General features: G+C 44.8%; 1 protein-coding gene across 1 annotated transcript; it reads right to left on the minus strand.

Annotated features, from left to right (window-relative positions):
* Positions 1 to 14,384: 14,384 nt before the first annotated feature.
* CCKAR (cholecystokinin A receptor) lies at positions 14,385 to 23,528 on the minus strand. The gene is made up of 5 exons (XM_032273636.1): positions 23,402 to 23,528; positions 22,481 to 22,732; positions 18,787 to 19,048; positions 16,327 to 16,454; positions 14,385 to 15,633 (listed from the first exon to the last, which is right to left on the minus strand). The coding sequence occupies exons 1-5, from the start codon at positions 23,511 to 23,513 to the stop codon at positions 15,101 to 15,103; spliced, it is 1,287 nt and encodes a 428-aa protein (XP_032129527.1). The 5' UTR covers positions 23,514 to 23,528; the 3' UTR covers positions 14,385 to 15,100.
* Between the last annotated feature and the right edge of the window lie 944 nt (positions 23,529 to 24,472).

The following is a 24,472-nucleotide window of genomic DNA, read 5'->3' on the forward strand; positions in this document are numbered from 1 at the left end:
AGCCTCCTGAGTAGCTAGGACTACAGGTGTGAGCCACCACACCCCTAATTTTTATATTTTTAGTAGAGACGTGGGAGTCACTGCGCCGGCACATTAGCTAACATTTTTGAGAACCTTTTTGTAAGTCCTTTTTGAAAAGATGATGTCATTGATTCTCTGCAATTCTCTTTGAAATGGACACTGCTCTCCTCCCTCCACTTCATAGACAATCAAATGGAGACCCAGAGAGGTTACTGACTTGTCCGAGGGCTCACAGCCAGCGAGGGTGAGCGTCTGGGAGTAAACCTGGTAGTCTGGCTCTGGAGTTCTGTCTGTAAGTGCTGCATCATGCTACCTGTCCCCTTGTCACTGTGGGAACGCTCTCTACATTAGCGAGGATAGGGCCTCAGCTTGCGGTGGGGTCTGCCAAGCCACCCTGCCATTACTATGCCGGTCTTGGCGGTTTGGCAACGGGCCTGTTGAGTCCAACCTGAGAGGATGAGGCAGAGGCTGGTGCTAGGAATGTGGGTGACATCATACATCTTGTGTCCCTGCAAATCCATGTCACCTGTCTCCCCAGCAATGCCACCATTCCTCGTCTGTCCCATAATGTTTAGGGAATAGGAAGGATGGTCCGCCTTCCCTGCCCTTGGACCACTTAGGTCCGGGGTCAGTCCCAGCCTGTGACTCCAGTGGCTCACAGGCAGGGGGCGGTAGTGAGATTCAAGGCCCCGTAAGTCTTCCTCTTGGGAAACAGGGAGCCAACCTGGGGCGAGGCGGCTCACGACTGTAATCCCAGCACTTTGGGAGGCTGAGGCGGGTGGATGACCTGAGACCAGGAGTTCGAGGCTAGCCTGACCAACATGGTGAAACCCTGTCTCTTCTAAATACTCAAAAATTAGCCGGACATGGTGGTGCATGCCTGTAATCCCAGCTACTTGGGAGGCTGAGGCAGGAGAATTGCTTGAACCTGGGAGGCAGAGCCTGCAGTGAACAGAGATCGCAGACACGGCACCCTGTCTCAAAAGACAAAAAAACAAAAAACAAACAACCTGCGGAGGAGCAGGAAGTTCCAGAACAGGAATTCTGAAGGTGGACCCGTGAGCCACCCGCATCCATGTCACCTGGAAGCTTGCTAATCATGCGTATTTCTCAGCCCCACACCAGGCCCTAGGATGAGGCCCAGCGATCTGAATTTCTATTAAGCTCTTCGCATGCTCTCTGTGCACATTCATGTTTGAGAACGCTGGTTTTCTTTTGTAACTTTTACCAGGGAGTCCTTGCAATGCTGCTTTGGTCTGGGGAAGCAGTGCTATGTGGTCACATTCACTCAAGCTCCCCACGTGCCCACTCCACAGTAAATTGTTCCCTGGAGGACAGTGCTTCTTGCACTTCAGAGAATTTGCCAGAAGAGTCCAGACCCAGCTACCTGCTCTGTTCCTTAGAGGGGAGTCATGTCCCTGCAAGGGGACACCATTTGCTGAGTTCCCCCTCCTGAGCCTTGCTCACTTGTCGCTCTTCTGGGGGTGGGGACAATGAATACGTGTGTTCCAAAGGTGTAAATTTCTGTTCTGCCCCCACCAGGGGTGTGACTCTGGGCAGGCTTCTCAGTCTCTTAAAGTCTCAACTATAAAATGAGGTTAACAACACTCACCAAAGTCAGAACCTGGATTTGCTACACTGCGCTTGTAGATATCTAGGAGCCAGGGACCCTGGTTGAACTGTTTTTTCTCTCACAGCAGCTTTGACAGGTGGAAAATGTCACAGGAGAGAAACAATGTCAGAAGATAGAATAATGCACCCCCTGCCAAAGATGACCACATCCAAATCCCCAGAACCTGTGACTGCTGCCATTTTCCAGGCAGGCCAGTGTCATCAATCACAAGGGTCCTTATGGAGGGAGGCGGGAGAGTCAGAGGCAGAGGGAGATGGGTAGATGGAAGCAATAGAGAGAGAGAGAAAAGAAGAAGAGGAGGGAAGGAAGGAAGGAAGGAAGGAAGGAAGGAAGGAAGGAAAAAAGAAAAGGAGGAGGAGAAGAAGAAGAAGGAGGAGGAGGGGGAGGAAGAAGAGGGAGGAAGAAATGAAGGAATGGGAGAGAGAGACTGAGGAGAAAGAAGAAGAAGACACAGATGAAGAAGAAGGAGGAGGAGGAGAAGGAGGAGGAAGGGGGGAGGGGATGGGAGGAGGAGGGGAAGGGTTCAGAAGGGAGGAGAGGGATGGGAGAGAGAGAAAGATTTGAAGATGCTGTGTTGATGTGGCCTTGAAGATGACAGAGGTCACAAGTCAAGGATCCTGCGGGAAGCCTCAGGAAACTGAAAAAGGTAAAATGTGGATACTCCCCTAGAATTCCTAGAAGAAATGCAGTCCTACTGACATCCTGAGGTTAGCTCACTGGGACCATTTCAGACTTCTGAACTATAAGATCATGAATCTATTTGAAGCCACCAACTTTGTGGTCATTTGCTACAGCAGCTCTAAGAAAACGCCACAGCTGGGATTCTTGGACTTGACTCCAAATGAGGGCCTCTGGGAAGGAGTCAGAGGCCCATTGCCCAGAGGCACTCCTTTCCTTCCTTCCAGGAGGGCGCAGGGCCTGTTATGTGAGCATTCTGGTCATGTCCTCTGCATGTGCAGCTGTAGTATGGTCCTCATTCATCTCTCGGTCTTTCTTCCCTGCTGCCCTATGCCTACCCCATTGACAGCTCATGGTTAGAATACACAAATAAAACTACAACATTGCCCAAGATGTGCTTATACTAAGACATTATTCACTGTTTATCTAAAATTCAAATTGAAATGGTGTTTCGTGTTTTATCTGGCAACCTTACACCTGGAAGGTGCCCGGGGAAAACACCTGCAGAATTGGGTCTTGGGATCTGCTTGCTCCACCCCTGGAGAATTTTTCAGCTGGGCTAAAAGTCCCTTCGCTATGTGAGTTCCCCCTGGCCCAGCTCGTTTATTTGCCTCAACTGGCTGTGGTCTTGTGGCAGCTGAGCCTCTGTGCTTGAGGAACGTCACTGAAATTAGAGAACAGGTGAGAAAGACAGAAGCAATTGAGGGAGAACAGATCAAAGAATAGATGTGAGCACTTGGCTTAAGTTTTCAGCGGTTCTGGCTGGTGCCATGTAAGGGGCATTATTAAGGTTCCATCTTCTCTGACCGTCTTGGGCTGGCTCCGGGACTTTGGAATGAGAGGACTTTTGAATCCTGCACCCTTCAGGGAGCAAAGGAGTATTGTGGGTGACTTAAACAACAGATATGTATTGTCTCACAGTTCTGAAGGCTGGAAGTCCAAGATCAAGGTGTCAGCGGGCTGGTTTCTGGTAAGGGCTCTCTCCTTGGCTTGCAGTTGGCCACCTTCTTGCTGCCTATTCACATGATTGTCTCTCTGTGCATGGGTGTGCGTGAGGCCATCATGACACCTTCATGTATGATATCCTGTGCTAGATTTTGGGGTTGCTCGTTACTGGAGCACAAGACAACAAACACTGATGAATAAGCCCAGAAACGTCAAGCAGCCTTCTTACATTTCATTGGCTAGAGCCAGTGGTGTGCTAGAGCTGGCTTGCATTGACTTGCAAAAGCCAGTTGTTAAATTTTCAGAAAACCTGGTAGTTGATACTCAAAATGCATCCCATATTAGGCCATTCTTGCATTTCTATAAAGAAATATCTGGCATGGGTAATTTATAAGGAAAAGAGTTTTAACTGGTTCATGGTTCGTGTGCAGGAAAAGCAAGAGCAAGAGAGAGAGACGCAGGGAGGTAGGTGCCTCACACTTTTAAACAACCAGATCTTATGAGATTTTACTCACTATCATGAAGATAGCACCAAGGGGATGGCGCTAAACCATTGAGAAACCTGCTCCCACCAGGCCCCGCTTCCAGCATTGAGGATCACATTTCAAGATGAGATTTGGGCCAGGACAAATATCCAAAGTGGATCAGTGTCACTTTTTAATTATTTTACTGCATACAGCTATTATCTATGCTCTTTTCATTTATGTTTCTTGCATCTGCGTGGTGAAAATACAATAAAATGATGTGCTACAGCACATCTGTCCCGGCTCCCTGTTCAATGAGGTCATGCTGGGGACTTGAAATGGTCTGTGACACTATTTATACAGTAAAAATCAGCACACTTGTGATAAATTCGGTTTTTTTTTTTCTTTTTCAATTTCAAACATTCCTGGCCAGACTGGGACCCAAACCTACCTCTAAACCAATACTAGCAAAAGGGAATGAGATTATCATGTCTAGCTCAGATGTATCGTGATTTATCTTCTGGAAGTGGGCTCTTTGTCTCTGAATATAATGCCATTGTCTCAGTCTGCTTTGTACTGCTATAACAGTATACCCGAGTCTAGGTAATTTATGATAAACAACAATGTATTGGCTCACAATTTTGGAGACTGGGAAGCCTAATACCGAGGGACCTGTATCTGGTAAGGGCCTTCTTGCTGAGTCATAACCTGGCAGAAGGGCAAAGAGAGGGTGAGAGAGAGCGCGAGCAAGAGGGGGCCAAACTTGTCCTTGTATAAGGAACCCACTCCTGAAATAATGGCATTAACCCATTTGTGAGGGCAGCGTTCCCATGACCCAAGCACTTCCATTAGGCCACGCCTCTCAGAGGATTAAGTTTTCAACACATGTTTTTTGGGGGACACATTCAAACCATAGTAACCCTCAATATCTGTACTGTACCATTATGGAGTCTCCTGAGCAAGTGGCAAGGAGTAGGGTGAGGCGACTGAGCTGTTGTTAGATGGCAAGAAATATACAGACAGCGTTATGAGAGCTCAGGAAAAAAAAATCTTTTCTGACAGAGAATTTTGGAGGTTTTATGGGGAAGTTAACAGATGAGCAGAATTATGAAGAATGATTAGGATTTTATCAGGAAGCGCTAAAGAAAGGAGAGTGCCCCAAATTGTGGGAGGCAGGTATGCCGAGGAAGTGCTTGGAACAGCAAACCATTCTGTTCTGAAAGGAAGAGGAAATTGACTGATAGGTAAGAAAGATTGACTCTTGCTTGCTGGGGACCTGGATGCCAGGCTAAGGAAATGAGCCACTAAGCACTGGGGAGCTACTGGGCAGGTAGAAAAATGATCCAAGCCTTATATTGGTAAGGCTAGTCTGATACCAGACAGTGGGGTCAAGTGGAGGAGAGAAAGAAGCGGGATGGGGAGAGGCCAGTTGGCCAGCCACTGTGACATTTTGGGTTACAAGTAACAAAGTTAATTCAGATTTAGAGTGTTCTCAATACAAATAAAAAAGACCAGCTGGACCAGGTTAATAACTGAAATTAGTGTCTCAGACATCACTTAAAATGGCTATCACTCATTAAGAACCTACTGTTTGTCAGACACTCTTCACATGTAATTAGTTTATTGAAAGTTGTGAAACTATCATCAAGAAACAGCTTTGTTTTTCTTCTACCTCTGTCTTCAATCCCTGTCTGTTAGATCTTCTGCCCTGGCCATGATATCTCTGCCCAGCCAACAACTTTTCCCACATCTTTCCTGCCTATTTCATCTCTTCATTAAGGCAACTTCCTCTTCAGGTATTTAGTACAATACAAATCCAAACTTTCATCTCACATTCAGTCTGAAGCTTCCTTCTTTTCCTCTAAGTCAGACAAGGCAAGGCATCTGCAGTGAGAAGAAGCTGGTAGCCTTTTTTTTTTTTTTTCTTATCTCTCTTTCTCTCTTTTTTGTTCCATCTCCTCCTCTTGAGAATGGAAGGAGAGGTCAGTGGTAAAGGGGTAAAAGTGGTATCATTCAGAATTCTTCAATGGTCAAAGGACCTTTGGCAAATGCTGAGCCTCTCTCTTTTGGAGCAACTTTGTGGCTTTCCAGAGACCGCTCTCCTTCGCACGCACATTGTGTGAGGACCTCCAATACTGCATCATGTTCTGGTGCTGAGACACATTCTCTGGTCAGCTCCTGCTCTGGCGGAATAGCCCACGTGACTTCCTTCTGCCCCAGGTGACCAGGCCTGGCTACTTCCTGATATCTCCTGGGTCCATGGAGCCACCCCTCTTTCCCTCTCTTCTGTGAACTCAATGCTTGTGTCCCCTCCCAAATTCTTATGTTGAAGCTTTAATCCCCAATGTCATGGCATCTGGAGGCCTTTAGAAGGTAATTGAGTCTTGAGGGTGGAGTCCCCATGAATGGGACCAGTGCCCTTATAAGAAGAGACACTAGAGAGATGATTCTTCTCTCCACAGCAAGAAGGTCACAGCAAGAAGGCATCCTTCTGCAAGCCAGGAAAAAGGCCTCACTGGAGACTGAATTGGCTGACAGCTTGATCTTGGATGTCCCAGTCTTCAGAACTGTGAGGAATTCATTTCTAGTGTTTAAGCCATCCGATCTCCATTTTTGTTGTAGAAACCCTAAGGGACCAAGACACTCTCTATCTTTGGAAACCTGGCTCCAGTCAGGCCCTTTCTTAACACTTCGCAACGCTACACACCAGGAACAAACTCCGAATCCAGGAGACACAAACTCCCTTGGAACAATGTTCTTAAGTTGAGGTCCCATGAGAGGAAAGATCAGTTTCTCTTGTGACAAAAACACCACGCTCTGCAAATGTTTCCAGTTGCAAGGTTTGAAAGCTGTGGTTTCATGGTGAGGGAAAAGGAAAATGGAGCCGAGTTCCCTGCCCATTCGGTTGACAACCCTTGTCAAAGAAATTCACTCTCTTTCTCGCCTTTGTATTTGTAGGGGCAGGAGAAAGGGGTAGGTGATGAAGGACAAATTTCATGATCTTTTAGCAAATCACAGTCCCACTCTGAAATGTTGGACAACTTGTCATTCTCTGTCTATAGCCACAACCTGAGCCTAGAACTCCTTTGGTATCTCTTTTAAATTTAATGTCATTAAAATCTTGTAATATTATTTAATATCACTTAATTCTCACAAAAACCCTATAAGGAATGTTTATACACTGTTGGTGGGAATGTAAACAGTTCAGCTACTGTGGAAAGCAGTTTGAAGATTTCCCAAAGAACATAAAACAGAACTACCACTCAACCCAGCAATCCCATTACTGGGTATATATCCAGAATAAAACAATTTGTTCTACCAAACAGATATGCACTCACATGTTCATTGCAGCACTATTCACAATAGCAAAGACATGGAATCAACCTAGGCACCCATCAATGGCGGATTGGATGAAGAAAATGTGGCACATATACATCATGGAATATTATGTAGCCATAAAAAAGAATGAAATCATATCCTTTGCAGCAACATAGATGCAGTTGAAGGCCATTGTAATAAGCAAATTAATGCAGGGACAGAACACCAAGTAATACATGTTATCACTTATAAGTGGGAGTTCAACATTATGTACTCATGGACATAAAGATGGCAACATTAGTCACTGGAGGCTACTGGAAAGGGTATGGAGAGAAGGGGACGAAGGCTGAAAAACTGACTGTTGAGTACTGTGCTCAGTACCTGGATGATGGAATTATTCACACCCCAAACCTCAGCAACATGCAATACACCCAGGTAACAAACCTGCACATGTACCCCCTGAATCTAAAATAAAAGTTGGAAATAAAATAAAAAATTTTAAACCCTGTAGGGTGAGTATTATGGATGAAGAATCTAAGACTTTGGGGCTGAGTCATTTGCCCACTATTCCTTATGTAGCCAGGCCTAGGAAATGAATTCATCTTTCTGACTCCAAAGACTAGGCTCTTCACCCCTTCCTGAGACCACTTTTCAAAAGATGAGCTAGATTATTGAGCCCATGAACCTGGGGGGCTGGGGTACCATGAGCAGTTAGAAAGAATCAGGAAGAGAAGTGATGCAGAATATGACAATTAGCTCCATTTTTGATATGGCGAGTTTGAAGTTGTGGGGGGCATTGGACATCCTAGCGATGGATAACAGTAACTTGCACATTTCACTAAGGAAGGGCGGATTTGATCCAAAGGTAGCAGGTGAAGGGAAAGCCAGGAAGATTTCCATTGCAGGCTGATGGGTCAGTTGGACTGTATTTGTCTCCTTTCTGATGATTCTGAGAAAACAGATCTACTTTAATAATGCAGATAATTTGCTGAAAGTTCATTTATTGTTACTATCACTTGGCTTCCATGAAATGGTAAAGTACATTATCTTCCTTCTAAAGACAAACACAGGGGCCAGGGTGCGGTGGCTCACGCCTGTGATCCCAGTGCTTTGGGAGGCCAAGGCAGGAGGATCGCTTGAGACCAGGACTTTGAAATGGGCCTCAGCAACATTGTGAGCCCCCATCTCTACAAACAGTCTAATAATTAGCGGGGCACTGCGGTGTGCACTTGTAGTGCTGCTGAGGAGGCTAAGGTGGGAGGATTGCTTGAACCCAGGAGTTCAAGGTTGCAGTGAGCCAAGATCATGCCACTGCACTTCAACCTGGGTGACAGAGTGATATCCTGTCTCTAAAAAAGAATAAATAAATAAATAAATAAGCAAACGTAGAGATGGACGCATCCAGGACACAAATGCAAAATTCAGCTTTCAAATCCTCCACATTCAGGGAGCTCAGAGAGAGCCCCAAATGTCCACACGGGGAGGGAAGAAGAGAGAACAAGGCCAGGAACTGATCTTCCTTAGGGCCATTACAGCATATGGCCTCAGAATGATAAATCCTTATAGGAAGCCAAATAGGCAGCTATTTGTTACAGCTGGTGGATGCCAGCTAATCCCACAGTGGCCTGCTGGAATGAGGATGGGGCTCATCCCTGACTCTGTCATTCACCAGCTGTCTGACCTTGGACATAATACCACCCCTTAGAGCCTCAGTCCCTTCACCTGTGAAATGTGGAAACTGATGACTCACACATGTTGTTTCTAGAGTTAAATAAGAGACCACGTGTAACTGACATTCATTCCTCCCTCCTGCCAGTGTTCATTGTTACCTGCTGTCACTAGTGACTTTCACAGTGCCTATGTAGGGCAGGCTTTGATAGATGTTGGTGTCCTTCTCCATGCTAGGCCACATTTGGGTTTGGAGTAGATTTTTATGGCTACATCTTAACTGGAATGAAGCTGGTGTTCCAGAGATGAGCCTCTCACCAGTTGCTCTGGGAAGCTGTGACCTAGAAGCCTGGAAACTCCTCTCGAGGCCCCTCCTTTTTATTCTTGTTCTGGAAGCCTTGGTTCTGTGCTTGGGTGTCAAGGAGCTTCTCTGATTGCAAAGTCAATGGGAAGCTAAAGAAATTAAGGGAGGGTGTGGAATAATAATAGAGTAGCACATTCTTTTTTGTTTTTTAGATGAGGTCTCGCCCTGTCATCCAGGCTGGAGTGCAGTGGCATGATTTTTGCTCACTGCTGCATTAAACTCCTAGGTTCAAGCAATCTTCCCACCTAAGTTTCTTAAGTAGCTGGGACTACAGGGGCATGCCGCCATATCTGGCTAATTTTTGTATTTTTTTCGTAGATACGGGGTCTTGTTATGTTGCTCAGGCTGGTCTTGAACTCTTGGCCTCAAGTGATCCTCCCACCTCAGCCTCTCAAAGTGCTGAGATTACAGGCATGAGCCACTGCACCCAACCTAGGGTAGGTCATTCTGACCCACTGAGTCATACAATATCAGAGCCACAACCCCTCATCCCTCATTATGGACAAGAGGAAATTGATACCCAGGGAAGGGCCTCACTTGCTTGGAGTCACACTGTAAGTTAGTGATAGCCGCTGACATTAGGACATAGATTTTAGAATTTCCAGTCCAGAGTATATCCTCTTTACTCACAGAAGAAGCTTTTATGGTCAGTAAACTCAAAAGCAAAATTTACCAGGCATCACATACAGTGAGGATGATTGGAAACACAGTGAAATTGCCAATCAACTGTCTCCTTTATCATGCACTACCGCACCCTCTGCGCAAAAGGCTTCTTGGTTGGGAAGGCACGCCCTCCCCAAAGACACCAGGAAAGAACTGGCATCAAGGACCAATGCCATTCAAGTGGATTCGTTCATTCATGCATCTATTCATTCCCCAAAATGTTTACTGAGCACGTTATGTTATGTGAACAATGCTAAGTGCTGAATAATGTGTACTTGTCTGACTTCTCTTCCTAGGCAAGAAGGAAGATCTGAAATTCCACACCCGGACTGGGTTTCCAAGACCTGAGGTTTCGCTTGGAGATGCTGTGGGGCTGGCCCTGGGCTATGGGAGCAGGTTTAGGAAACCAGGAGGCTGTTTGTGGGGAAGGGCAGGAAGCCAGAGAAGTCAGAAACATCCAATTCAGGGAAGCAGAGGGAGGGAAAGGCCATGCTTGGAGCTGAGAGTCAGCCACGGGGGGTCAGCAGATGTAGCATGGGTTCAGGTGGCCCAGAAAGTCTCCCAGAGGTTCCCAGAGAGGCCCTGAAGGAGAGCAGATGGATGAGAGGGAAGGGCCAAGGGAGCCACATAGCTTCGATGACATTTATCACTGCTAATGAATGAACTAGATACTTTGGTATGGTTTAGACACCTGGTGATGGTTGTTGACTGTTCTCTTTAAAGGGAATGAGGGTAGGAGGCGCTAAGCTGAGGGATATCATAGACCACCGGCTCCCAACCCTCTTCTGTCGGTGTCTTTACATCATTCACAGGGGCAACACCCTCCCATTGGTGACACCTTTTGAGACAGGAATAATACAGGATGGTCTCAGGAGAACAGAAAATTCCAGGCAGGAGTTTCACATGACTAGCAAAAGGATACTGTTAAAATAGCCATAGAGGCTATGGGCTGACAAGACCCCGGAGTGTGGACCAAGCTGGCTAAGACCGACTGCATACAACATGGTGCTGGATCTGACCTAGATTTTACCTAGAATCTCCTTATTCGCTCATTGACATACTAAACACACACCCACCAGTGCCATGACAGTTCCGAAACCAGCTATATTTGGTGTAAAAATGGGTGGCATGACAGTTTTGAGAGAATCTTCATGAATATTCCACCCCTTGGTTAAAGCAACACATAGAGTTCCCTGGGAACGGTGGCTCATGCTAGCACTTTGGGAAGCTGAGGAGGGCAGATCGCCTGAGGTCAGGAGTTCGAGACCAGCCTGGCCAACATGGTGAAACCCCGTCTCAACTAAAAATACAAAAATTAACTGGATGTGGTGGTGTGCACCTGTAGTTCCAGCTACTTGAGAGGCTGAGGCAGGAAAATTCTTGAACCCAGGAGGTGAAGGTTGCAGTGAGCTGAGACAGCACCACTGCACTCCAGCCTGGGCTACAAGAGTAAAATTCCGTCTCAAAAAAAAATAAATAAATAAAAAGAAACCCATAGAGTAGAGGTAGCAGCCCCAAACTCCATTGCGTGTCTCTCTCTTGGGTATACCTGCACCCCCTTTTTTTGAGTATGTACTTTTCGTTTTGCAATAGATGTCCATACTTTCACTGTTTTCTGACTCGTCCTTGAAGTCCCTCTCGTGATGGTGTCAAGAGCCTGAACACAAGCTGGGGGCCAGGTCCCACTGGTATTTGGGGACCTCCTCCAGCCCACTGGCATCACTTTGATTAACATTCACCCTCTCCCCACACACACATCAAGGAGGGGAGGAAAGGAGAGGGAGTGATGGCAGCAAATGCTCACAACCAGAATCTCGGGTGGGGATGCATCAGAGCTGCAAAAGTTCTTCTAGAAATTCTGCGACCATGCCCCTCCACCTCCTCAAGAATGTGCCTTTGCTTGTTGAGAATCACAGCTGTGGACAGAATGAGGGCGCCGGAAGCACAGGGGCACAGCGGGAGTCGGTAACAGCCTTTATTGAACACAGAGTACGGAGTTCTGGGCGAAACACTGGAGGGAAATACAGTGGAGGTTCAGCAGCCGTTGTCGGCCTCATGAAGGTTACATTTTATGTGAACGATGGGGACACCAGTTAAGCATACACAGATGTGTGTGACCGAGCCACAGAAATACATACATACATGCTTCTTCACTACTACGACTTATGATGCGAGATTCCCACAGGAGCTGGGGTACGGGAAGCCAATGAGACACACAGCTTAACTGAAGAGCAAAGATACTAGTCTCCAGTCCAGGATTCAAGTTCTACCGGGCTACTCTGGGGATGAGTGGGAGCTACCAGAAGACACTAGAAAATACCAGAGAATGATGATGAATGTGTTTTCTTAGCTCTATTAGCCACTGTATTTCAAACTCCAAGTAGCATTCTACTTTAGCATAATATGAAGGCAGTTAAATAGAGTTCTAGAATAGAATAGTTACTAGTACTAATAGAATAGAAAGTACTAGAATAGAATTATGCTAATTTTTTTTAAAAAGAGTAAAATCAGACCTTCTTAAAGGACAGACACAGATTCTAAAAGTTAATGCCTTTTAAAATTCTTTTAAAAACAAGCTTCTATATGTGAAAGACTTTCCAATAAATCAGGGGAACAGAGGCATTTTACTGCTCTCTATCTGGAAAATTGTTTATATTTTATGTGCTTTTAACATTTTTAAATTTTTTATGTGCTTTGAAAATATTGTAAGGTAGGGTTGCCAGATAAAATACAGGATGTATTTTAGCACATGAGACGTGGTCATCCTGAAAACTATTCGTTGCTAATCTGAAATTAGAATTTAGCGGCTATTTTTAGTTTAATATGCCTTTGGAACTTCCAGAGCTTCCCAATAGTGGGGGGCCTAATTTATCTTCATTTATATGCTAACACTGTCAGAAAGGAAGACTTATTCCTCCAGCAGGAAAGTTGTGGCTAATATAGGACTTACTCAAATATCAGAGACATTTTTATTTCTTACATCCTTTATCAATGCCATTTTAGCAGTGCGCATTCAAGTCGGCTGAATTTTTACCTTGAAGCCTTTGACTGAGGTGGCTAGTGATAGACGGTAATATTAGATTGCAGTCGGAGGAACAGTCCGGCTTGAAAGGTCTCCTGTACTAGTCACAAACTCAAGAATTTCTTCTGTTATCACATGACAATCCCCCCTCCAAATTCCAGGCAGCAGTTTCGCATGACTATTAAAATGAAACTGTTGAAATAGCCACAGAGGCCATGGGCTGATAAGGCCCCAAAAACCAGGGTGTGGACCAAGCTGGCTAAACCCCGCTGCATCCAACATGGTGCTGGATCTGACCTAGATCCTCCAAAAATGTGACACTCACATCTTGTTCCATTACACATCTGTGATGCGATTCATCATCACTGCTTGTCACTCTTTCCTTTTCCCCTTTCCACACTGAATTTTTTGGATAACTGAAATCCTTGTGTGTGACACAGAGCATCAGGTCTGGATCAATGGTTGGCCATGACCCCATGGAAACGAGAAAAAGCAAAGCTCACTTCTCGGTTACCTCAAGGCAGGAAACTGTGAACAGTGGGTTTTTTGGTTTGTTTCCTGCTTGCTTCCCACACTAGCAGGCAAACTTGCTTCTGTAAAATATGTTCATGTTAATTTGTGTAAGCAGACAGGACAACGTTGCTCTAAAAAAATTAAGAAAGAAGTGTTGGTAGATTGAATTGATACATACTGTTCTAGAAATGCACTTCCTGGTATCTGAATGTACAGCTTATATCTTATTTGAGATTTCTAAGTCAGAGGAGAGATATTTCAACATTAATTCTGCTAAGAAATGATGTTCACATGAAACTTTAACTATCATGAAGGAATGTAAAAGTATAGTACTAGCTGAATTCCTATATCTAACAACCATTCTTTTTTTTAAAGAACACCAAAGAGTATACTTATATGTAAAGAACATATTTTGTGTTTGGTTTATATGTATACGTACAATTAACCAGTTATTAGCAAGTGTATAGATTGCATTTAAAGGCATAGGCAGCTTTGACATTCAAAAGCTATGCGTTAACTGAGTCCAAGTATGCCAGTTTTAATTCTGGGCCTGACTATACGTGTTTCTACATTTGGTCAGGTACATGTAACTTACAATGCTCCTTTGTTCCTGGAGGACTTTTCTGGGAAAAAGGAAGTGTAGATGAATGTGAGAAACTGAGTTGAGGCAAAGAAGCTGTGAGGTTTAATATCATCATACAAAGGAGAAATTAAGTAATATATATCATTAAAATAGAAAAAAAATTCCCATGCACCTTCTGACACTTAACATTTCTTATAGTAAGATAGCATTCCATCCAGCTATTTGCCACGTACTCTTTTCTCTGTAGAAATCCTCAATTCAAGGCTGGGCGTAGTGGCTCATGCCTATAATTCCAGCACTTTGAGAGGCCAGGTGGGAGGATCACTTGAGCCCAGGAGTTTGAGTCCAATCTGGGCAGCATGGTGAAACCCCAACTCTACAAAAAAAAAAAATACAAAAGTTAGCCAGGCATGGCAGCACATGCCTGTAGTCCCAGCTGCTATGGAGGCAGAGGTGGGAGGATCACCTGAGCCCACGAGGCAGAGTTTGCAGTAAGCTGAGGTGGTCCCACTGCACTTCAGCCTTAGTGGCAGAGCCAGCCCAGCCTCAAAAGAAAAAGAAATATTAAGTTCAAAATTCCATCTTTCAGACATTTCTTATGCTCTTCTGACATCAACTAGCTTATGACTCTGAATGTTTCTGGCCAACCTCAAGATGAAGAAATCAGGCTGCCGTCTTACCCAGGATAAAATGGCTAGAGAGGGTTTGCTTCGTGTTCTCTTTGTGGTTACAATGAGGTGGGCGGCTACAGCGGATACAGGAAAGAGTGATGGGCTCCCTGCAGGCAGAGCGACCTCCATGATTCCGCATGAATGGAAAAAGCAGAGCATGGAAATGTGTCACAGGAGGAGTGAGAGCCCACGTTGGATGTTCTAGAAGGCTTTGAAGCTCAGCAGGCCCTCATCTCCATTTTGAACATGTGCTTGGTAACTCCGTGTGCAGTCTGAGCCCTGCTGGGCTCCTGTCCCTGGCTGCCAAGGTTTCTCTGATGGTGAGTGTTACTGAACATTTCTTGCTTTGAACTGCCTAGAAACCAAGTCACGGCCCCACTGGAGCAGTGCTCTGGAATCCAGATGAAGGATGAAAAGCAAACTCTGAAGAGTTCCTGCTGGAGATGGAGCCTTCCTTCTCCATCACCTCTGCTTCCTTCTCTTCCAGATCTCTTCTTCCGTTCTTCCTTCTCCACATCCTCCCCTCCTTCCTTCTGTGGTGGAGGGTCAGGGACAGCTCACTGGGGTGGCGCCGAGGCACTCATATGGCTGTAGGAGAACCTGGACAGGGAGGCCCCTATGGTCCTGCCTTCCTCCTCCTCCCCCACCTCTCCCCTCGCCCCTGGGGGACCAGGATTGGGGCAGCAGGGGAAGGTGGCCATGAAGCCGAGGCGGAAGCGTTTGTTCATGAAGCAGTAGATGATGGGGTTGATGCAGGAGGAGGTGTAGGACAGGAGGAGGATGAAGGAAATGGGGGTCCCTGAGAGGCGGCGCTCAGCAGAGATGGTGTCGTAGGCCCGCCAGGCGTTGGCGCTGAAGATGGGCATCCAGCACAGGAAGAAGAGGACCACGATGACGATGAGCATGCGGATCACCCGCTTCTTGGCCATCAGGTTGGCCGCGGAGCTGCTGCTCCGGATGCGGCTGGCCCTGCTGCTGCTGCTGGTGGACAGCTGCCGGAGCTCCAGCTTCCTCGAAGGCCTGGACTTCTGCAGGTAACACCCATCGCTGTCCTCATATCTGCCGCTGCTGCTAGTGCTGGATTTCCTTTCTGGGTGGGCAAGATAAATCACTCATTGTTGGGGATGGGTCATGCCAGGTAGAAGGCAGGGAGCTCCCACTTCCCTCCATCAAGAAGGCCAAACCAAACCAGAACTGAAAAACGGCAGACAACCTGGCTTTACACTTACGTGGGTAAGCATTGGTTTATACAAGTTCTTCCTTTCAATAAAAAGCTACTTAAAATGGATAGAATGTATCATGAAAATATACTAGGCATGCAGGTTACAAGAAAAAAATTATTAAAGAATGAAGATTCAGCCAGGGGCGGTGGCTTATGCCTATAATCCCAGCACTTTGGGAGGCTGAGATGGGTGGATCATCTGAGGTGGGGAATTCAAGACCAGCCTGGCCAACATGGAGAAACCCCAGCACTACTGAAAATACAAAGGTTAGCCAGGTGTGGTGGTGGGTGCCTGTCATCCCAGCTACTCAGGAGGCTGAGGAAGGAGAATGGCTTGAACCTGGGAGACGGAGGTTGCAGTGAGCCGAGATCGTGCTGTTGCACTCCAGCCTGGGTGACACAGAGAGACTCTGTCTCTCAAAAAGTAAAAAATAAAAAAAATAAGAATACTTTAAAAATGTTCTGGTAAATTCTACGTACACTCTGGGTATATCTATTTAAATGACAGAAAACAAGCTTTTGTGCTCGTTTGGCAGAAATACACAGCTACAAGATAGTTACCTTTAGCAGATTTCTTCTGGCTAGCCTCAAATTTTATTCCCTGGTAGAGTTCCAAAGAGATTAATCCATATGCCACCATCATCACAATTCCAGGAATAAGAAAGAGGATGAGTAACAGGAACGTGTGCCTAATGAAATCAAAAGAAATCCAATAACCAGCAACTCTAGGCCTTCAAACTAAAATGGGGAGGAATGAATAGGGTTTATGTTTATTTTTGCTGGCCGGAGCAAACACATTAATTACTAGTATTTAATATCCTTGGCAACTTCACGTCTGGTGAGTAAGAGTCAGTCATTATAAGTTGTTTACTTCTTTTCTTTTTATAGATGAAGTCTCTGATGAAGGACGAGTTTAATTGGAAAAGTTTGGTGTAGTGCGGTGCTTGAAACAAGTCTATGTATTAAAAAGAACATAAGCTTTAAAAAATGATGGAGTATGTGAGAGCATTTCAATAAAGTTGTTTTTAAAAACTTTAAAAACGAGAGCTTACATTCACTGAGGATTTCTATGTGCTACATACTGGGCATTTGACATATGTCATTACATTGAACTGCCATAATAACTATTGAGGTAGCTGCTATTGTCTTTTTTTTTTTTTGAGACAGAGTTTCACTCTTGTTACCCAGGCTGGAGTGCAATGGCGCGATCTCGGCTCACCGCAACCTCCGCCTCCTGGGTTCAGGCAATTCTCCTGCCTCAGCCTCCTCAGTAGCTGGGATTACAGGCACGCGCCACCATGCCCAGCTGATATTTTGTATTTTTAGTAGAGAAGGGGTTTCACCATGTTGACCAGGATGGTCTCGATCTCTTGACCTCGTGATCCACCCGCCTCGGCCTCCCAAAGTGCTGGGATTACAGGCGTGAGCCACCGCGCCCGGCCTGCTATTGTCTTAATACCTATAGCAGAGAGGAGGAAACTGACACTTAAAGAGATGAAATAATTTGTCCAAAGTCACACAGCTGGTAGCAGAGGTGGAATGTGAACCCCAAAATATGATTCCAGACCCTAGAAGCTATGCTTTTAAGCATCACAGTATGCCATTTGCCAAACAACAGAATAATCAAATACTTAGGCAGGGATGATGTCTGCGTCTCACAAAACATGCCATTCTGGCTGTTTCTGACCCATAAGCAGCTCAGACACTTACATGGGCATCCACTCTCTATGATCCCATGAAGCTGGCATAGTGGCACAGCCATTCTTGTGCCTGGTGGGGTAGAGCTATGCTTTCTCTAAACATCCTTGATTCCTGAGGAATTGCAGCCTCCTCTTTTATGAGTCTGGCCCCTAAATCACTTCTGCAGTCTGGCATGTGTGAGGTTACACGATTAGGCCATAAAATTGTCAGAGGCTCGTGGTGGCTGGGCCATTTCTCATTTCAATTTGACATGTTTTGATAAGATTCCTTTTCAAGCCTTGGAACTATCCCTCTCATTTGCAATGTAATTCCTTTGTGTGGGTGCTACTTGGTTGAAATGAAAGCAGGAAAGCAAAGAAAGCAGAGATGATCTCAGTTTGGGTCTATTACTGAATGTCTAGTTCCCTGCTTCTAAAACATCCTTGGAATTGGTAAATATAATACCCTGCAATTTGTGTAGTCTTTTTTATAATGACATTTTTATGCACATATTCTCCTTTGTATCTTACAGCCGCCCAATGAGGTAGATGTTTAAAATATCCATATTTTTAACTCCTTATAGAGATAAGGAACCTGATGTTCAGAGAGGTTATGTGAACTGGACCAAGGCCCCCAGTTAGTAGGCAGAGGAACCAGCATTAGAATCTTGCCTTTTCATTTTTGGTAAAATGCTCTGGGTAAGTACCAGAGCTGCAGCTCTAAGAAAAATCACGTGGGATTTGAGAATCACTCCCTGCTCTGTTTTAATTCTTTAGACATAGAAAATCATGGCCACGTGCAGTGGCTCATGCCTGTAATCTCAGCTCTTTGGGTGACCAAGGTGGGAGGATCAGTTGAGTCATGGAATTCAAGACCAACCTAGGCAATAGAGTGAGTGAGACCTAGCCTCTATTTTAAAGTAAACGTTTTATTTAAAAAAGCAAGAAAAGCATAGCTCTACAATTCATCTAGCCTAACCCGCCACTCAGCATTGAGAAGCATACTGCATAATGATTAAGCACAGAGGCTGTGCCCCTTCCTTAGGTTTGCCAATTGGGAAACTTAACCTTTTCAAGCCTCAGTTTCCTCAACTGCAAAATGGGCACGGTACTAACAATACCTACCCTAGAGTGTTTTCAGAGGACTGATTGACTTAATATATGCATGGCATTTAAAACAGAGCTGGCTAAATGTTTGCTGTCACGATTGTCCTAGAACAAGGCCAGAATGACCTTCTCAAAAAGTCTCCAGAACCACTCTGGGCAACGCATCTCAGTTTTTCATAATATGGCAAAACTATGTCAAGTTGTATTTTTAAAAATAAACACAATGCAACCTTACCAGGACTGCTGCATAACGTCATTTGGCAGTAGAAAGCGGCACATATTCGCAGTCTGGTTGTTGTTTTTGGTAAAAGGCACCAAGTTGCTGTAAATGGGGTACGGAGTCATGATGGTAAAGGAAAGGCCCCAGGTAGCAGCAATCACCTTCAAAGCATGGGACTTCGTTTGCCAGACCCGGGACTGCAAGGGTTTGCAAATCGCACCATATCGCTCTAAAGATATGGCTACCAGATTAAAGGTAGATACACTCACAGAGGTGCCTGGGAAAGGAACAAAGAAGCCGGTTATGTCAGCTTTGAAATCCAAAGTTTATTTGCACATTAGCTTCAACATATCGGATCTGCACAGGTTTGATATGAAAGGAAAACACTTGGAAGGTAAAGAAATATTGTGTATGTATATTTTTAAAAGACGATTTATTCTCAGCTGTGTTCCAGAAAGGGCTTAAGGCAGTTAAAGAAATGGATTTGTAAATAGATTCCATCGCCAATTTTTAATAAGTTTATTGAGATTTGATTCCACCTAACTCCTGCTTGGGCTCAAGGTGCTCATTAATTAATAACCAAGGGGATAAAATTCATTCTGGCCCCAAAAGAGAGGTTTTCCTAAAATCTGAAAAGAAGCTCTAAGGTCGAGTATGGTCTGCATAGTGAAGTTGACCTTAAAAACCCGAGATTCTCAAGGGCTCGGTGACCCTGAAAGGTCACTGTGATCTGAGCCGGAGGCATAAAGGCTTTTTCTAAAAATTTTGAGTACATAATATTTTTAACAGTGAAACAATCTATATTTCAAAATGTAGCTTGTTGAAAAACATAAGTAGTAAAAAAGACAAGGGAAAATGCCCAGTACTATAACTAAAGGTTTCTCCAGGTGGGGGACAAAGTCTCCCGACTCATTGTTTTTGCTTTTCTGTATGTTGCACGCTGAGCAAGCATCACCATTACAGTGAGAAAGATATCAAATACACCTCATTTAAAATCATGTATTTCTTGTCTGGGTGCAGTGGTTCATGCCTATAATACCAACATTTTGGGAGCGTCAGGCAGGCAGATCGCTTGAGGTCAGGAGTTTGAGACCAGCCTGGCCAACATGGTAAAACCCCATCTCTACTAAAAATATAAAAATTAGCCTGGCATGGTTGCATGTGCCTGTAATCCCAGCTACTGGGGAGGCTGAGGCAGAAGAATCGCTGGAGCCTGGGAGGCCAAGGTCACAGTGAGCCAAGATCACACCACTGCACTCCAGCCTGGGCAATAGAGCAACAGTCCGTCTCAAAAATAAAATAAAATACATAAAATCATGTGCTTCTTGGTCTTAGATGGACTATGGAAAAAAATAAAAATTAAAATTAAAAATAAATAAAATCATGTGTTTCAGCATTGTCCAAAAGCTTAACTTCCATTATTTTTGTATTTGTATATGCATACTTATTAAGATGTTTTATTATTCCCTTAAAATTCTCTATAGAGTCCTTCCACTATAAATTCTGTCAATTCTGTGATTGACATGATTTCTTAAATGAAATATGAAACCATGATTTCTTATCAAAACATGAAACCATGTTTCTTATCAAAACATGAAACCATGATTTCTTAAACCTCAGAATTCATATAAATTTGGGAGCAGAAGTCCTTAAACTGAGGTCCCTAGATTCTTGTTATGCTTATAGACATAAACTAATTCTCTGAAGCTATATTCAAAAATGTCATTTTTCTAGGGAGCCTACCTCTAGCTTTCCTTAGTCTTAAAGGAGTCTATGACCAGTCTATGACCCCAAACCATTAACTAAACACTCATCTGGGGATAAGATTTGCTGTGTTTTACTGGATTTTACCTTAAAGAGTTGATGACATTTAGAGTTGAGAGTATAGCCCCAAACTCTCTCAGAGTCATTTCTGCGTAATGGGTCCTCAATTCCTCAATAACTATAAACTCACTGGCAGGCAGGCATTCCTTTTCTTTTTGCTGCGAATTAGGAGCTAATGAATGTTAATAGTTAGTATTGAGGAGTTTGCAAAATTAAGAGAAGAGCCTAAATGATTGGAACTAGAAATCCAACAAAATCATGATGGTATTGCAAATACTTTCAGAATGATATTATTTTTCTTTTCGGCAAATAATTTTTTTATGGAGCTGAAATTTACATAATGTAAAATTAAACATTTCAAACTTAACAATTCTGTGGCACTCACAATGTTTTGTCACCATGCAAACACTCATTTTAAATCTCCGTTCACATTCTCTGGTTAAGACTCCCAAATAGTATTACTGTAAGAAATATATAGATGGGCCTCGGACGTCTACAGCGCTAGTTGTTATTATTGCTTCATTTAACAATGATCATTTACAATGATCTTTTTCCTTTGTAAGTTTTGTTTTGTTTCTTTTTTTCAGAGGACTTGGACATGGATTGATACCTTCTTGGTTTTTGGTGGCACGAGCGTCAGTAATTCATCACCATTTTGTCAGTGCAGAATCCCACTTCCTCAATTGAGAAAAATGAAGACTTCTAAAGCTTTCCGGTCATTGAAGGCTGCCCTGTCCCAACTCAGTTCTGCATATTTTGCAAGCCTTGGGTGAGAACAAAAGGTATTTCCCTTCTTATTTCCCACCTCTTCCCCTCTCCCAACTAGTTCTCAGAAAGGGCAAGGGACAAGGCAATTTGGCATCAAGAGGGGACCAAGAAATGTGCTTTTGTTCAGCTTCAGGAGAACCACAATGGTTGTCAAACTGAGGCAGCATGCTCACCACTGTGTAGCTATTAATCTGGGTTCAAAAGGCAGCTCTGTTGCTCACCACCGGTGTGGTTTTAGGCACATTATGAATCTCTTTGTGCCTCTGTTTCCTCCCTAGTGAGACGAGGAAGAATCATTGCATTGACTTCATAGAGTGGCTGGGAGATAAAGTGAGATCATGGGAGTAAAAGCACTTAGTATCACATAGGGTGCATAAAAGCACTAAAAACATTAACTGTTATGATTCTCATTATCATCATTTTGATTGGCATAGGCAAGTAGCTACATATCTCAGCCAATCAGAATCAGCTTAGTGACTCCACAGCCCCCAGGATCCAATTCAACTCCTCATCTAGGGGCAGAGACCTCTCTCTCTCTCTCCCTCTCTGCCAGAGAATGTCCCAGCTTTTTGGAGAACAGGATGGGAAGTGAATTCTGAGAAAATAATCTGAAACTGTGATAGAACTGGTTTTCAAATAGTCCTGTTCCCAAGAAAACAAGAGAAACAATGGCAAAGAACCCTCCTCCCTAATCCTCACCCTCCCTAGAAGCCAGGACTCGAGTTGGGTAGAGATCAGGACACAGTCAACAGCTTCCAGAAAGGGACAGAGCAGCCTTAAAGTCACTTTTGATTTCAAACAGAAGCAGGCAAGTCCCTCTTCCCTTCAAACAGAAGCAAGCAAAATCGACTGCCTCTGTGTGTTTCCTATCAATTTATTTCACTCTTAGAAACTGACCTCTGACATGGATGATGGTGACGGACTTGTGGGGAATGAGTAAGGGTGACTGACTGTCAAGCCAGCTCCAATGTCTTTGCACACAGCCGTGCACAGCCTGACGTTCTGCGTTCAAGCCCTCAGCAGGACTCCTCTGCTGTGACTGTCAGAGGTTTGGGAAGGTCTGGGGCTGAGTGGGGTCTGGGGCAAGCTCCGGAAAGAGTCACCGGCCATAACTTACCCATGAAGTAGGTGGTGGTCTTGCAAACGGCACTCCCGAAGATGAAATCCTTGAGCAGGTTGGGGATGAGGTTGAACGGCATGCAGAAGAGGCAGAGCATGAGGTCGCTGACAGCCAGGGAGAGGAGGAAGATGTTGGTGACCGTCCGCATCCGCTTGTTCCGAATCAACACGGTGATGACCAGCGTGTTTCCCAGCACGCTGAGCAGGAATATCAAGGAGTACAAGAGAATCTGCACCGCCGGCTGCCACTCTGCAGAGAGTAACAGGAGCAAGAAGGAGGGATGGAGGTGATGACAGCGGAATGCTAAAAGCGAAGCGAAGGGCGATTTCCTGCCGATTTCACCCCCAACCTGGGGTACATCATTGGACCCACGATTCCTGTCCTGACAACATTTTGCAGAAAGAAACTGAGGAAAGCAGAGACTAAATTATTTTGTTTTTAGAAGGTTGGTTTGTTAAAGGATCACTCGGGCAATCACTTTTTCTTAAGAACAAAGCTCCTCAAGTGAACAGTGATCACTTTCTTTCCTAGCTGCTAAGCATTATTTCACTTTAATCACTTCACGCTGGGTTTCCCCCCAAGAAAAGGCAACAGCTGCGTAGTGACAGTACCTTTTCTGCTGTGCCTGTAAGTTCAGGCTTTGACACTTGTACCCCGTCTTGCTTCACTCAGCTCTTCCTCCCGGCTTTCGTTTCCCCAAGTCCTATTCATGAATGCCTAACTCTCCCATGGGGACAATAAGAATCTTTGACTCTATTCTGCTTTTTAATCTCTTCTGCAAACTTCTGAACATATGACTTTATCCAGCCTTGCCTCACAATGACTTTATTACATATGGTTTTTATCAGCCTTGCCTTTGCCGATTTCTCCTGCAACTCAATAGTTTCCTGAATTAAAATAACAGCTTCTGACACTTACCTTCGGAAGGACGAGGTTGATCCAAACAGAAAAGCGTCTCATTTTCCAGCCCGAGTTCGCAGGGAGGAGAGATGTTGCTTCCATTCACAAAAAGGCTGTCAACCACATCCATCCTTGCCTGCTGCTTTCCACCAAGTGCTGGAGAGCTGGTGAATTGCTCACTCCCGGCTCATTCCTCTAATGACCGGAGCGTCTCCCAAATGCAACCTGGCGTGGAGGAGCAGGGAGGGAGGGATTTCCAGGTGTGGGCTTTTTCAGCCATTCCTAAAGGCAACTTGAGTTCACCACGCTCACTCCAGCTGGGCAAGCATTTGCCCTCCTGTTGTGGAAAAGGCAGTGTAAGCCAAGCCTGCTCCACCTTCACCCCCCCACCCCCACCCCACCCTTTCCTGGGCCAGTCTTAGGGCCCTGAGCACAGAGAGCCTGGCTACAAGCTAACCCTTCTCGGAGTGTGGCTGCTTTTATACACACATGTGTACGCATGCACAAACACACACACAAACACACACACTCTTCCCCAGTACTCCTCTATACCTGTTACCATCCCAGACGTATGCGGAAGAACCAGCTGTGTGAGACAGGAACAATTAACACGTAACAGATCCGATAATGCAGACCATCAGGCCTAAAGGACAGGGGGGACTGTGTTCTACCTCCTTATAGAAAAGCAATTAGTGCCTTTTTAGCTTTGGAACCATGCCCGGTGGTGTGTGTGTGTGGCCAGAACTGCTGGGTGGTGGTTGTTACTAAACACGGTGTTATTTCTGTGGTCTCTGCCCTCGTTACCTAGAAGGATTGAGGCACTTTTGAATATAGGTACCTGCGTCCTTATTACAAAAAATGTTAATAAGATTTCCTCTTCATTCATGAATTCATTCGTTCAGCACGTCTTCATTGAGACTCAGTCATTGCCAGGCACTTTTCTAGCATGTCAGCAAATAATGAGCAAAATCATTTCAGGTTTGGTAAGTACTACGAAGGAAGGAAAGCAGGGAGATGTGATGTATACACACAGATTGGGGATGGGGATGCTGACTTTATCTAGGGGACAGGGTCTTGCTGTGTCACCAG

This window comes from Sapajus apella, unplaced genomic scaffold (assembly GCF_009761245.1).
Source record: "Sapajus apella isolate SASKATOON/1434 unplaced genomic scaffold, GSC_monkey_1.0 scaffold5, whole genome shotgun sequence".
Taxonomy (NCBI): Eukaryota; Metazoa; Chordata; class Mammalia; order Primates; family Cebidae; genus Sapajus; species Sapajus apella.

Coding starts and splice junctions, on each gene's coding strand:
- CCKAR (XM_032273636.1), bottom strand. CDS start 23,513: ATGGATGTGGTTGACAGCCTTTTTGTGAATGGAAGCAACATCTCTCCT. Junction 22,733..23,401: donor TCAACCTCGTCCTTCCGAAG/GTAAGTGTCAGA, acceptor TACTCTCTGCAG/AGTGGCAGCCGGCGGTGCAG. Junction 15,634..16,326: donor CCAGAAGAAATCTGCTAAAG/GTAACTATCTTG, acceptor TTGCCCACCCAG/AAAGGAAATCCAGCACTAGC.